This window comes from Monopterus albus, unplaced genomic scaffold (assembly GCF_001952655.1).
Source record: "Monopterus albus unplaced genomic scaffold, M_albus_1.0 scaffold417.1, whole genome shotgun sequence".
In the NCBI taxonomy this organism is placed as follows: domain Eukaryota; kingdom Metazoa; phylum Chordata; class Actinopteri; order Synbranchiformes; family Synbranchidae; genus Monopterus; species Monopterus albus.
Window position 1 is genome coordinate 102825 of NW_018128297.1, and position 12927 is coordinate 115751.

Here is a 12927-nt window from a genome sequence, read left to right on the forward strand (position 1 = left end):
CTCGGGCATCTCTTTCGGATGCCTCCTGGGCGCCTTCCTAGGGAGGTGTTCCGGGCATGTCCCACCGGGAGGAGGCCCCGGGGAAGACCCAGGACACGCTGGAGGGACTATGTCTCTCGGCTGGCCTGGGAACGCCGCGGCATTCCCCCGGAGGAGCTGGAGGAAGTGTCTGGAGAGAGGGAGGTCTGGGCATCTTTGCTTAGACTGCTGCCCCCGCGACCCAGTCCCGGATAAGCGGAGGAAAATGGATGGATGGAGGTTAAAATACTACTGAAATGAATAGAAATACAAAGATACCCCAACACACAGTGACTCATCAGTTCTTTAAATACAAACACTAGTCACCACAGAAGCAGTAACATTTGTCCGAGGTGGTTAGCTTGTTATCGCTAACACTGTGTGAGCTTATTGCTGAATTTGACATGCTGTGTTTGTCAGTGACTGGCTAATAGAATTGGTCTTGAACAGAACAGCTTATTTGTGAGGGCATTTGTGCGTGCATTGTTGGGGATGAATGGGAGCTTTGTGTGTTTGTGTCTTCCCATTTTTACTGCACATTATAATGTAAAGTCTCTAATTTAATTTCTCATCAGAGACAGACCTATAACAGTGGATACCGCAGCTCCTCCAATGTCGTAGTGTGTTTACATGTAAACTATAAAATGAATTTTTGCAAAACAAGCACAAGTATTATTCTGGATAAATGGCTGTGGTGGACAGTGAAGAGTGTTTCTGGAAAGATGTACCATCTTTAACATTTTTCTTTTGCCTGTGGCAATTTTGAGGCAGTAAATTCATGCACTCCTCTTCTGTAGCCAATTTCATTTCTGCCTACCAAATCACGTGACCTGACCAGGACCGTGGGCCAGTGACTCTGGCTGCCCCGTGTTGGATGACAGGTTTATTGCATCCGTCAAAATGCAGGGCAGCGTGTTATAGCCGCCTCTATAGCTCGCGTATGACATAGGCCTAACCAGGGCTGCAAATGAACCTTAGCCTGACACTGGCTGTGTACGTTGTACGTTGCACCTTATCCACCACTGAGGTGCAATGAATATTCCCCTAAACAGTCACATCTGAATATAGTGATGTAACTAGTGTGACTGTAGTAGTAGAAAGTAGGGGACCTATTGATACAAACAAAAGGGGGTAAACCATATGAAACAGAAAATAAAGCGCTGATACAGATTCATCCTTCTGATTCTTGTCTTCTGACAATATAGCCTTTGTTGATGCACAATGTTTTTTTAAATTGAGTTATTCGAATCTTGAAACTATTACATCTTTTTTATTTTAAAAAGCTAATTCTGCTAAACAGGGAGAAATAAAATCTGGAATGGAAGAAAAATGACGCCTCTCCCCCTTTTTAACGGTCATCGTGTACAGGCTGCGCGCTCCCGAGCAGGAGAACATTTGTAGCAGTGTGCCGTCTACACCACAACACCTGTTCCAACCGCCACACACTGAGCCAACCACGTTGGAGGCTTCATACCAGACTCCAGACTCAAGTTAGCGCGAACTACTGCAATTTTATCACCCCCTACGTTTCCGGTAAATGAAACCCCCTAAAAACGAGGGCTGGGAGCGAGAATCGCTGACTATTCATGTAACTCCGATCATAACACCAAGCAGCGACTCCGCCGCTTTGCAGCGCGGCGTGCTCGCAGTTAACTTCCCAGGGGTGTTTGGGGCTGAAATAAAATGACTGGCTCTTACCAGGTCTATGAAGGTCAGGAACTTCCAGCTGCCTCCGTAGGTCTGGTGCGCCGGCATGTCTAAGGCTTTGTAGTGGCACAGGATGGAGAAGTAAGACAGCAGGATGGCGACCCGGAGAACCTGCGAGGGGATCAGCGCCATGATGCTCGCTCTCTGTCTTTGTTTACCTTTCTATCGTTTCCTCTCTGCACCTATTCCCACCTTTCTGCTTCTCTTTGACCCTTTTTTACTTAAATCCCCTCCCCGTGTCGGAGCCTCTCTGCCTGTTTACTGCTTCCGTGTTATGATGATGATGGTGATGATGATGATGATGCAAAAGGGGAGGGCGATCTGTGATCTATCCCCAATGTATTGTGTATTATAAGGGAGTACGGCATAAGTACAAAGAATATATAGCTTGTTTTATTTGTTTATTTGCTTGTAATAAGTTTACTAATGACCAATGTTTTTGATTCACCTCTGGCCCAGAGAACAAACAGTACACAAAGACAAACATTGGTTACATGAGTACAGATAAGATAAAGAAACCATAAAATCATAATGTGGTGTGCATATTGACATAGTGGACCCAGTAAAGCATACAACAGCTCCAACCCAATGATGAAACATGTCAGCAGTGAGATCTGCTAATGTGTACAGACAGTAAAGTTTTGAAGGATAAATTCCTCCTTAAGGTTACAAACATTATGCTGGTGATACAAGGCATTAGAACATAATGCTGTAAAGAGGCACAGTATAAAAATTTTATTTGATAAATTAGAAAGGTACGGTATTAGAAGTTTGGTGTTGAAATGGATAAAAAGTTATTTGACTAACAGACGGCAATTTGTAAGTCTGGGCGTGCACCAATCGGATTTTCTGGATATAGTATGTGGAGTCCCACAGGGGTCAGTTTTGGGTCCTAAACTTTTCATACTGTATATTAACGATACAGTGCCTTGCGAAAGTATTCGGCCCCCTTGAACCTTGCGACCTTTTGCCACATTTCAGGCTTCAAACATAAAGATATAAAATTGTAATTTTTTGTGAAGAATCAACAAGTGGGACACAATCATGAAGTGGAACGAAATTTATTGGATATTTCAAACTTTTTTAACAAATAAAAAACTGAAAAATTGGGCGTGCAAAATTATTCAGCCCCCTTGAGTTAATACTTTGTAGCGCCACCTTTTGCTGCGATTACAGCTGTAAGTCACTTGGGGTATGTCTCTATCAGTTTTGCACATCGAGAGACTGAAATTTTTGCCCATGCCTCCTTGCAAAACAGCTCGAGCTCAGTGAGGTTGGATGGAGAGCGTTTGTGAACAGCAGCTTTCAGTTCTTTCCACAGATTCTCGATTGGATTCAGGTCTGGACTTTGACTTGGCCATTCTAACACCTAGATATGTTTATTTGTGAACCATTCCATTGTAGATTTTGCTTTATGTTTTGAATCATTGTCTTGTTGGAAGACAAATCTCCGTCCCAGTCTCAGGTCTTTTGCAGACTCCATCAGGTTTCCTTCCAGAATGGTCCTGTATTTGGCTCCATCCATCTTCCCATCAATTTTAACCATCTTCCCGGTCCCTGCTGAAGAAAAGCAGGCCCAAACCATGATGCTGCCACCACCATGTTTGACAATGGGGATGGTGTGTTCAGGGTGATGAGCTGTGTTGCTTTTACACCAAACATAACGTTTTGCATTGTTGCCAAAAAGTTCGATGTTGGTTTCATCTGACCAGAGCACCTTCTTCCACATGTTTGGTGTGTCTCCCAGGTGGCTTGTGGCAAACTTTAAACGACACTTTTTATGGATATCTTTAAGAAATGGCTTTCTTCTTGCCACTCTTCCATAAAGGCCAGATTTGTGCAGTATACGACTGATTGTTGTCCTATGGACAGAGTCTCCCACCTCAGCTGTAGATCTCTGCAGTTCATCCAGAGTGATCATGGGCCTCTTGGCTGCATCTCTGATCAGTCTTCTCCTTGTATGAGCTGAAAGTTTAGAGGGACGGCCAGGTCTTGGTAGATTTGCAGTGGTCTGATACTCCTTCCATTTCAATATTATCGCTTGCACAGTGCTCCTTGGGATGTTTAAAGCTTGGGAAATCTTTTTGTATCCAAATCCGGCTTTAAACTTCTCCACAACAGTATCTCGGACCTGCCTGGTGTGTTCCTTGTTCTTCATGATGCTCTCTGCGCTTTAAACAGACCTCTGAGACTATCACAGTGCAGGTGCATTTATACGGAGACTTGATTACACACAGGTGGATTCTATTTATCATCATTAGTCATTTAGGTCAACATTGGATCATTCAGAGATCCTCACTGAACTTCTGGAGAGAGTTTGCTGCACTGAAAGTAAAGGGGCTGAATAATTTTGCACGCCCAATTATTCAGTTTTTTATTTGTTAAAAAAGTTTGAAATATCCAATAAATTTCATTCCACTTCATCATTGTGTCCCACTTGTTGTTGATTCTTCACAAAAAATTACAGTTTTATATCTTTATGTTTGAAGCCTGAAATGTGGCAAAAGGTCGCAAAGTTCAAGGGGGCCGAATACTTTCGCAAGGCACTGTAAAAATTACTGCAGGTAGTGCAATGTAGGCCTAACTTCACAAAGGTTTATTCAGCTACTGTACAATGCTGACAAAATACTAAAGTACAGCTAAAGCTTATATATGTAAGGCTCCTGACAAAGGATCTCCCAGTTCTCCCAGGTCATTTTTCACAGAAACACCTTTTTATATTACAGTCCACACCAACAACACAGTAGTTTTGGAAAATAACTAAGTACATTTACTCAAGCAAGCTCCTGGTACTGATGGTACACCTCTTTGTTTTGCCTAGATTGTTCAACTAAGGAAGAAATGAAACCATATTACAAACATCTGATACAGTGGCTGTGAATGGTTGTTAGATCCACTCAGACACAGAGGTGAGCGAGTCAAAAAAAGGACGGACCCAGGTGGCTGACTTCAGTGCAAGTAGTGCTCGGTTTATTTACAGTGATATCTTACAAGGAAGTGAATGACCAGGTTGAAGTGGGACCGGGTGTCAAGCCGCAGAAGGTGAATAACAGTCAGTGGTGGAATGATGAGGGAAAGGCCAGGCTGCGGACGCTGGGACTCAGAAGTCACTCCATACTCTTTACTGTTCTATGTTTGTACCTTATTTGGACTACTGTGTTGAGTGTTGGGGAAATACATACAAAAGCGCATTATGCTCATTATTTAAACTACAGAAAAGGGCCATTAGAATTGTTCATGGACTTGGTTATAGGGATCATACGAATTCATCATTTGCACATTCAGGATTTTTAAAATTTTTTGATTTAGTAAAATACAAATCTGCTGTATTTATGTATAAAGTCAGATATAATTTGGTGCCAAGTGGTATTCGGGGTCTGTTTGGTGATCGAGAGGGTGGTTATGGATTGAGGGGCCACTTAAATTTAAAAACTCAGGCCATACGTACAACTAGGAAAAGTTTTTGTATATCTGTGAGTGGTGTAAAATTATGGAATAGATTGGGTGATGATTTAAAACAATGTACAAGTGTAAAACAATTTAAGAATAAATATAAAAAGGCCTACATAGCTGGGTATCGGATACAGGAAGTGTAATGATCTTATTAAGATATTATCGGTGTATTTATGGGTGGGATATGAATAATTTATTGTTTATCATTTGTTTGCTAATTATGTAATTGTGATTTGTGATTAGAAGGAATGTAGTAATTTGGTGGTTGCGGGAACTTAACCAGTGTAGTTGTTTAGTTAAATATTTGGGTTGTGTCAACCATAGTTTGGATCAGTAGGGGTAGAACTAGATAAGTATTACTTCTTTCTACTCCCTTGCAAGCATGTAATGACTAAGCATTATCAAGAGAAATTTCTTTTTTTTTTTTGGTTGTATATGGTAATTGGTTTGGTTGTTTTGTGTTACATGTTGATTTCCTTTTTTTCTTTTTCTCTCTTTTATTACATGCTTGAAATAAATAAATAAATAAATAAACATCTATATTACAGGGAACAACAACTAAAATACTGCAGGAACGTGACAAGCTATGTACCCTGCCTTGTGGCTTCCTTTCAGTGTTTTTACATGTCATTTGATTAAAGGATAAACTGTGGCTGAGCTCCCACTTGACATTAACAGTCCAGGTTTATTATATGGAAAAAGTTTAATATGCTTATAGAATTTATTTGAATTTAAATAAGTGTATTTGTGGTGTTTTAGCTGTAAAGTGCATTTATGTTGTCACACACTAAAGTACGACTTGTGCTGTTTTCAGTTTACTCTTTTCTTGCACAATTGTGGACTGTCTTCAGATATTTATGCAGCTGCAGTACTGAATGAGAGAAAAGCCTCTGTTCATGTGGAATATTATTTTCTAAATTGTGCTCTGTGGGATGAGTCAGTTTATCTTGTCACCAGGTTTGGTGATACAGGGAAAACCATTGTTGTGTCAGTAAAGCAGCTACTGAAATAAAAATGAACAGACTTGTATTGAAAGAGAGAGGTAGAGGACGCTGATACATAAAGAGCTTCAGCAGGCGAGGACAGAGGTGATGCTGTTGCCACGGCGACGTTGAACAGCTACTCAGGCATAAATGTAGTGTTGCTCTGCATTTATGGATGGATGGTCACATGCACAGTTACAGATTACATAAAGTCTGAATGTTAATGACATGACAGACTCTGTAGCCAACCCTTCTGCTAGCTGTCACTGTGTTTACATGCTATGCAAGTTGTTCTTAGCCACTGCAGGAATGTTCACGGCTGTGACCATTCAGCTACAGGAGTAACTGTGAATGAGCTGCTACCCTCTTACTGCTGCTGTTGCATAGCTTCATATTTTCAGGATTTGAAAAATGGGATGAACAATAAATGTTTTGAAAATCATCTATAATTGATCATTTTTATCAACATTTTATGAGCTAACGCTGTGAAAGAGGTCGCTTGTAGTGATAAACCTGCAGAGAATGGTCAGCTAATGTGCAGTTCCTCTCAGATTTACACAGCTCTGTGTACAGTTCCATTTGCTTGGGCTAACTGAGCATCGCCACTGGAGATGCCCTATTATAGGACACCTCAGTTGTGGTTACTGAGTGAGTGAAAATAGTTTCTCGTCCAGGTTCAAACTGGTAATCTGGTTGTTGTGGAAGAAATGCGGCCTGTCTGAGGTTTGGAAGAGCTGTGTGGAAAATGCCAGAGCGATTAGATGGAATATTTAGATCCCTGACAATCTTGCAGAAAGCCAAAAGTGTGTGTGTGTGTATTCATGAGTGCATGTGTAAAAAGTTTCCTATTGTGGAAAAAAGCCTCCGTGTACCAGGATGTCCGTTTCACACATACAGACACACACTCTGCCAGCACTGTGAGGACTCTTCGTCCTCCTCGTCTTCCTCCTTCATTCTCTGAAATGTTCCACTGTGGAAACTCTGGTAGACTGGCAAAGAGACAGGGAGAAAGTAAGTGGGGAGTCAAGGAAGTATAGATGTTACATAATATTTACAGTTATACCACCTCTACCGTGACTGTCTTGATTAACCATTGTTCCTATGCTGATTCATCTATAACAAGAGCAAAAGCATTTCAGGGCAGAGCATTTATGGTACTGTTGAAATGAGCTAATGCTAACAGTGCTAATGATAACAATAGAGCTACATCACATGTACATTCAATAGAATATTTAAACCCAAGCAGAACTGCAGAATAGCAAACGTAAGGCCCACTTTTGATTGTTAAAAAAATTTCAAGGACCACCTTGACAAATAAATGAGAAAGAACATAAAATTATGCATTCAATGTATGTATTTAACGTGTTCAGGGTCATATTTCCTCACCACATGCTTTGGAGCTTTTACTGGCGCAGGGTTGTGTCCTACGTCATTTTTTTCGTTTTAAAGAAACCAAGCCATTCTGTGTCACTGCATCCCAGGAAACGTTAGCTGGCTAGCTAGCTAACAGCAGTAAAACAGATTTGTCACCTCCTGATGATGTGTCGTGAGCAGCGGCATAATATTCAAACGTAACTGGTCATTGAAATTGTGCATTTTAATTTTACTTTTTTATTTATGTGAATTCTTGAGCACATTTAGTAAAACAGAAAATATACAGGAAAAGTGGGTTCAGTGTGGCAAAAAGGAGCAAATACTCATAATTCATAATAAATGTACTGATTTTTGAGATTTTTATTTGCCGGAGGTCTTTGCCAGTTAACAGGTGTAAAATAAAACCATGCTGTCAGTACTGATGCTGACCAGTAAGAGACAGTGTTTAGCCCCACACAGCCTGTCTGAGCCTCTGCTCTGAATTTGCTCACACACCCTGTGGAAATGTCCTCTTGAAACTGTTATCTCCTAAGTTTGACCTTTATCCTTGAGCTTTTATTTAATCAGGCTACACCTCAGTACAGTGATGACAGAGTGTGTGTGTGTCTGTGCAAGGGAACAGGATAAACATCGTGACAGGGATTAATGTAGCAGCACAAAGAGAATCAAAGACCAGAAGATGGAAAGATACACACTGTTAATATGTGTGTGTGTGTGTGTGTGTGTAAAAATTGTGCATGTGAAGCAAACAACATTCTCACTTGTCAGTCTGTGGGAAACTAGGTGTGGTAGCTGGGGGAGCGGTCTTTCTGTGTGTATTGTGTGTGTGTGTGTGTGTTTTTGTATGTATGAGTGTGTTTCTGTGAGTGTGAGTGTGCATGAGTAAGCATTAGTAATCAGTCAGCTGTCACAGAAGTGCTTTGTGTTGCAGATCATTGCAGTTCGACTCCAGGACAAGTGCCTGAGGTGTCTGCCTGGCTTTATGTGTGTGTGAGTGTGAGCGCCCACGTCTCTGATATAAGGGATTAATCACAACTTCCCGTAACTACTCCAAGTTCCTCATTCATGGTTGTTTTTCTTTGCATTGTACAATGAATGCAAACCAAGAATGGAGAGGATTTAGGGTTCCAGTCCAGGACTTTAACTAGTACATCACGACACGACTCACATCCTGGGATTGTGGCCGTACTTGTTACTTTACCCGATACCCAGTCTGGTGAGAGGACTGGCGCCAACATCAGGTCTGTGTCATAGAGAGGTCTGTGTATGCTTATGCTACTGTAAGTAGCTGTAGAAAGTGAGCAGCTACAAAGAGACACAAAATGACTGCAAAGAGATGCAAAACAACCACTAACAGACACAATACAGCAACATAACACACAAAATGACTGCAAAGCGACTACACGATACATCAGCCAGTAAACGCTGCTCACTGTTCTTCCTTGCCATTTAGCGTTTTATTGACACTGGAAATAGTTGTGTAAACAAAGGCTTCAGAGAAGAGTGGCAGTACAGTATTTGTAACAGTGCCACTACAACACTTGGACATCCAAAATTTTGGATCACACATTTTGCTGTGCAAGTTTGCATCAAACCTTCCTTGTGTAGCTGAAGTGTTCGCAGCTGCGTAACTTGCACGGAGCATGAAAGAGTCCTTTCTGTTCTTCAAACTAATGGAATGACAATATAAAAAAAATAATGCTGCTACAACTGTGCTGCACTTCAGCTACCACCTTGTTTTGTACTAGTTCAATAAAGTTACAGATGATGTGTTTGCCTACTGTAGTTATTTTTATGCTTTAACAACAATGACAAACTACAACAGCATAAAGAGAAGAAATGGATGGAGTGTCATTCATCACAATGACAGCTGCCACGGAAGTTATGATTCATCTGAAGACATCTGCTGGTAAAATATTTCGACATCAAATCATATTCTGTGGTTAACTAAAGACATTCAAGACCTTTGTATGCATTTACTTATATCCATGTAGAAACAGTGTGCAGTCTCCACAGCTGCTGATCGTGTACGCCTTCCTGCTGGGCTTCATATGAAAAGCACATGCAAATTGTCGCATCAGAAGCTGCAGCAGCAGCTCTCTGTCGCCATGGTGCCGGGTTGCCACGGCGTCACCATGGGGACTCTGGGGTCACCAGTGATGAGGTCACATCCCGATGAGCCTCTTATGGGAGATGGCAGACGTTAATCCACTTATTGCTGGCCAGCACAACACACAGCCAGGCAGTTGCATTAGACTCTTGTCCCAGAGTCAGTGCTGTGGCTCAGCAGGTAGAACAGGTCATGACCTAACCATAGGGTCAGTGATTTGATCCCCTCTTTCTCCAGTCCACACGTCGATGTGTCCTTGGGCAAGACACTGAACCTCAAGTTGTTCCTGCTGTCTGTGTTTGTGTGCTCAAATAGGCAAAAGTGCTTTGAGTATGCCTCAGTATGTAGAAAAGCACTATACAAGTATAAATTAATTGATGTTTGACTCAGTGATGCTAAAGAGCTGTGACAACAGCTAGGAGGGGTATATTTCTAATTGCTCCATCCGTGACTCTGCTTCCGCCAAGTCACATTTTTCCTCCTTCTTGCTCACCTTGGTTAACTTCTCACAGCACTGTGAATGGACGGGCACCATGGAGACAGTTATCAGACCATTATGTGTCATTATCTATTCCCAAGTACAATGGGTGCTATTGGAGAACCCTGACATCTGAGGGCTTTTTAAAGGGGTGACTTGTTTATTATCACAGCGGATGGTTACATCAGAGTTTGCACATTGCATTTCACATTTCAGGCAGCTTGGTGCTCTGCTCTGCCTGGCAGAGGGATTGGGCCTGTGATGCATCAGATACAGGATGCTGTGTCCAGTCATTTATTAAACCTGCCACCTGTTGCGAAAAGGCGCTTGCAAAACCTAATGTAATTTGTTAGTACAAAGGGGTATCCTCAACTGAACCTGTCCAAAGGAAGAAAGGACTTTATCAACTCTGATTTAATTTATTAACAGGAGGGCTGCCTAAATCAGGTCCTCTGTATTCCTAAATGTGTTTTACCAATGGAAAGACTCAGAGCCGAAGTGGGCGTGATGTCTGAATACTGATGATCCAGCTCAAAATATGGAGTCCACCTATAGAAATTGGCAGAGAAGTGAATTAGGCAGAGTACCTTTACGAGTTGCAGCTTTTCACTGCCACCATTGCACAGGGTGAGCATTGCTCTTGCAGAGTACGTCATGGTGCCGTCTTCTGATTCACCGGAAGGCATATCAGTAGTAGGTGTGCAACAGAGCAAACACAGTTTTGACCGACATAGCTGTTGTACCTGGGTCAAATTCCTCGTGTGTCCATTACACCTGGCCAATAAAGCTGATTCTGATTCTGATTATTTTTGCATAATGTGTTGCCATCTCCTTCTTCCTTCTTTCTTTCTTTGAAACAGGGCGGGTCCTTCTCTTAGACGCTTTGTGTTGCTCAAGTTTTCTCTCTGCCAATCAGAATGTATACCCGCTCTGTGTGCATGCAGCCCCTCCCACTGTGTGGTTCTGGTACTTGATTTTAATACTACCTCCTGAGGGGTGCTGAAATGTAAGAGCCAGAATGCACCTCCAAAGCGAGTGCACCCTAGTGGAAACAAACACAGAACCTGTAACAAGTGTTACTCGAGTCGACATGCTTCGGTTCCTACAATGGAAGAACCCCTTTTGGGACTTGCTGCTGGGCAGGGCCATATATCACGCTTTTCACCATGGTTTCAGCCCAGGCATGGTCCACTACTGTTGATAGTCAAAACACACAAACCCCAGTACTATATGGGTAAAGAACATTTCCTGGTGGTGGTGGAAAGACGGCATTGCATACCTGTGTCAGTGTTATCTACATGTTCCTGCTGGTACTGAAGTGAATGTAGGTGGGTGTCCTTCTAGCAATGCTGAAAGATGACATTCCTGTTCTTAACACTGATTTGTCAGTTGTTTCTCTAATCAAGGAAAACAGCTATCAGTGGGCACCTTATCTGAACAAAATCAAACTACGCTGTTAGTTTGTGCTAATGTCATTGAAATGAAAAAAATATGCACAACAAAGGCTTTAAGGTGGATACAGATTTCAAGGCCCTGTTCTGAAGAAACAGACCAACAAAGTAATGAATCTTTGAAAACTTCAAGTCCAAATTAGTTGCAGGAATCTAATGATCATAAATTGTTCGTGCATGTGGTGGTGCATTGAGTTTAGTGTAGTAGGCCGGATTAAGTACACAGTACACTGTCCAAATAAATGTGTAACTTATATACAACAATAACAATAATAATGGCAGACAGTAAAGGCAATTATTAATATTTGCACTAGAAATGGTAAGTTGTATATATTTATATGGAAATCAATTTTAAATTACAAGACCATTTATATGATATCATGCTCATTTTGTAATGCAGACTGTATATGAATTCAGTTCCAGTCCTAACCTATAGGCACGAGTGAGGCAGAAGACGTTCAGTTAGACAGACAGGCAGGTCGCTCCAGCGGTGACCGGGGAAGCCTGCTGTCTATGTGCCGGCAGATAGAGCCTCCTCCTCGGCCACTGCTCCTCCTCCCCTCCCCTCCCTCTGCCCTGGTTGCGCGCTGGGGGATCCGACGACGTCACATAAGCACACACACACACACGCAGACACGCAAATACACACGCTCTCTCTCTCTCTCTCTCTCTCTCTCTCTCTCTCTCTCTCTCTCTCCTTTCTGCCGTTCCGTCTCTCACTCTCTCTCCCTCTTCCTCTATGCTGCTATTCTGGGAAGTGGCGCTTGGAATAACCCCCGTGTGCGTAAGAGAGTGTGCGTGCGTGTGTATGTGTCTCCTGATTTTACCCTCACACACGCACACATACACACTCAACACAACCAGACGCACACATTTGCTGTCTGCTTGACTGCAGTAGTGGAGCTCCCGCAGCACAAATTCGGTCTGAAAGGATTTCTTCCATTTTTACGCGCAACTTTTTCCGTGTCCAGCTTCGCCGCGATGTCTCCACCACTGGTCCTGACTCTTGTGGATTTCTAAACCGTCTTCTAGCTGTTTCTAGCGGACAGTCAGCGAGGTGTCAGTCGCCCGGAATCGGATCTCCTGTCACCGGGGTTGCTTGTTGTCATTTTCACACGGAGACGGAGACGCGCAGCCGGAGCGCAGATAGAAGGTAAGAGCGGGGAGGGAAAACCGAAACCTTACCGGGCATATTCTCACACATATCAAAGTGACAGTGAGGTTTTCTGTGTTACTACGGACAAGGACTGTTTTTATGGCACTTGATTTTTTGTTTAGCTTATAAGAGCATGGCTATGTAGGGGGAATACCCCGGGCACGCATTGCCTTGCATGCAGATTACCCGGGTTGCGT

The 12927-nt window shown here is 42.5% G+C and overlaps 2 protein-coding genes across 14 annotated transcripts in view; one reads left to right on the plus strand and one right to left on the minus strand.

Annotated features, from left to right (window-relative positions):
* The window catches only part of aig1 (androgen-induced 1 (H. sapiens)), a 17205-nt gene extending 15127 nt beyond the window's left edge, over positions 1-2078 (minus strand). The window contains exon 1 of one of the 2 annotated variants that reach the window (XM_020586634.1): positions 1717-2074. In XM_020586634.1, coding sequence (XP_020442290.1) covers positions 1717-1857 — 141 coding nt within the window. In that variant the 5' untranslated portion in view covers positions 1858-2074. Of the gene's footprint in view, positions 1-1716 lie in introns of both variants that reach the window. The other variant, XM_020586635.1, reaches the window with a different exon arrangement.
* Positions 1-12927, plus strand: part of hivep2a (HIVEP zinc finger 2a) — a 119183-nt gene that overhangs the window by 12123 nt on the left and 94133 nt on the right. The window contains exon 1 of one of the 12 annotated variants that reach the window (XM_020586630.1): positions 12291-12727. The exons of the other annotated variants lie outside the window; for them this stretch is intronic. The gene's annotated coding sequence lies outside the window, so the exon portion shown is untranslated. Of the gene's footprint in view, positions 1-12290; positions 12728-12927 lie in introns of those variants that run through there. 12 annotated transcript variants of the gene reach the window in all.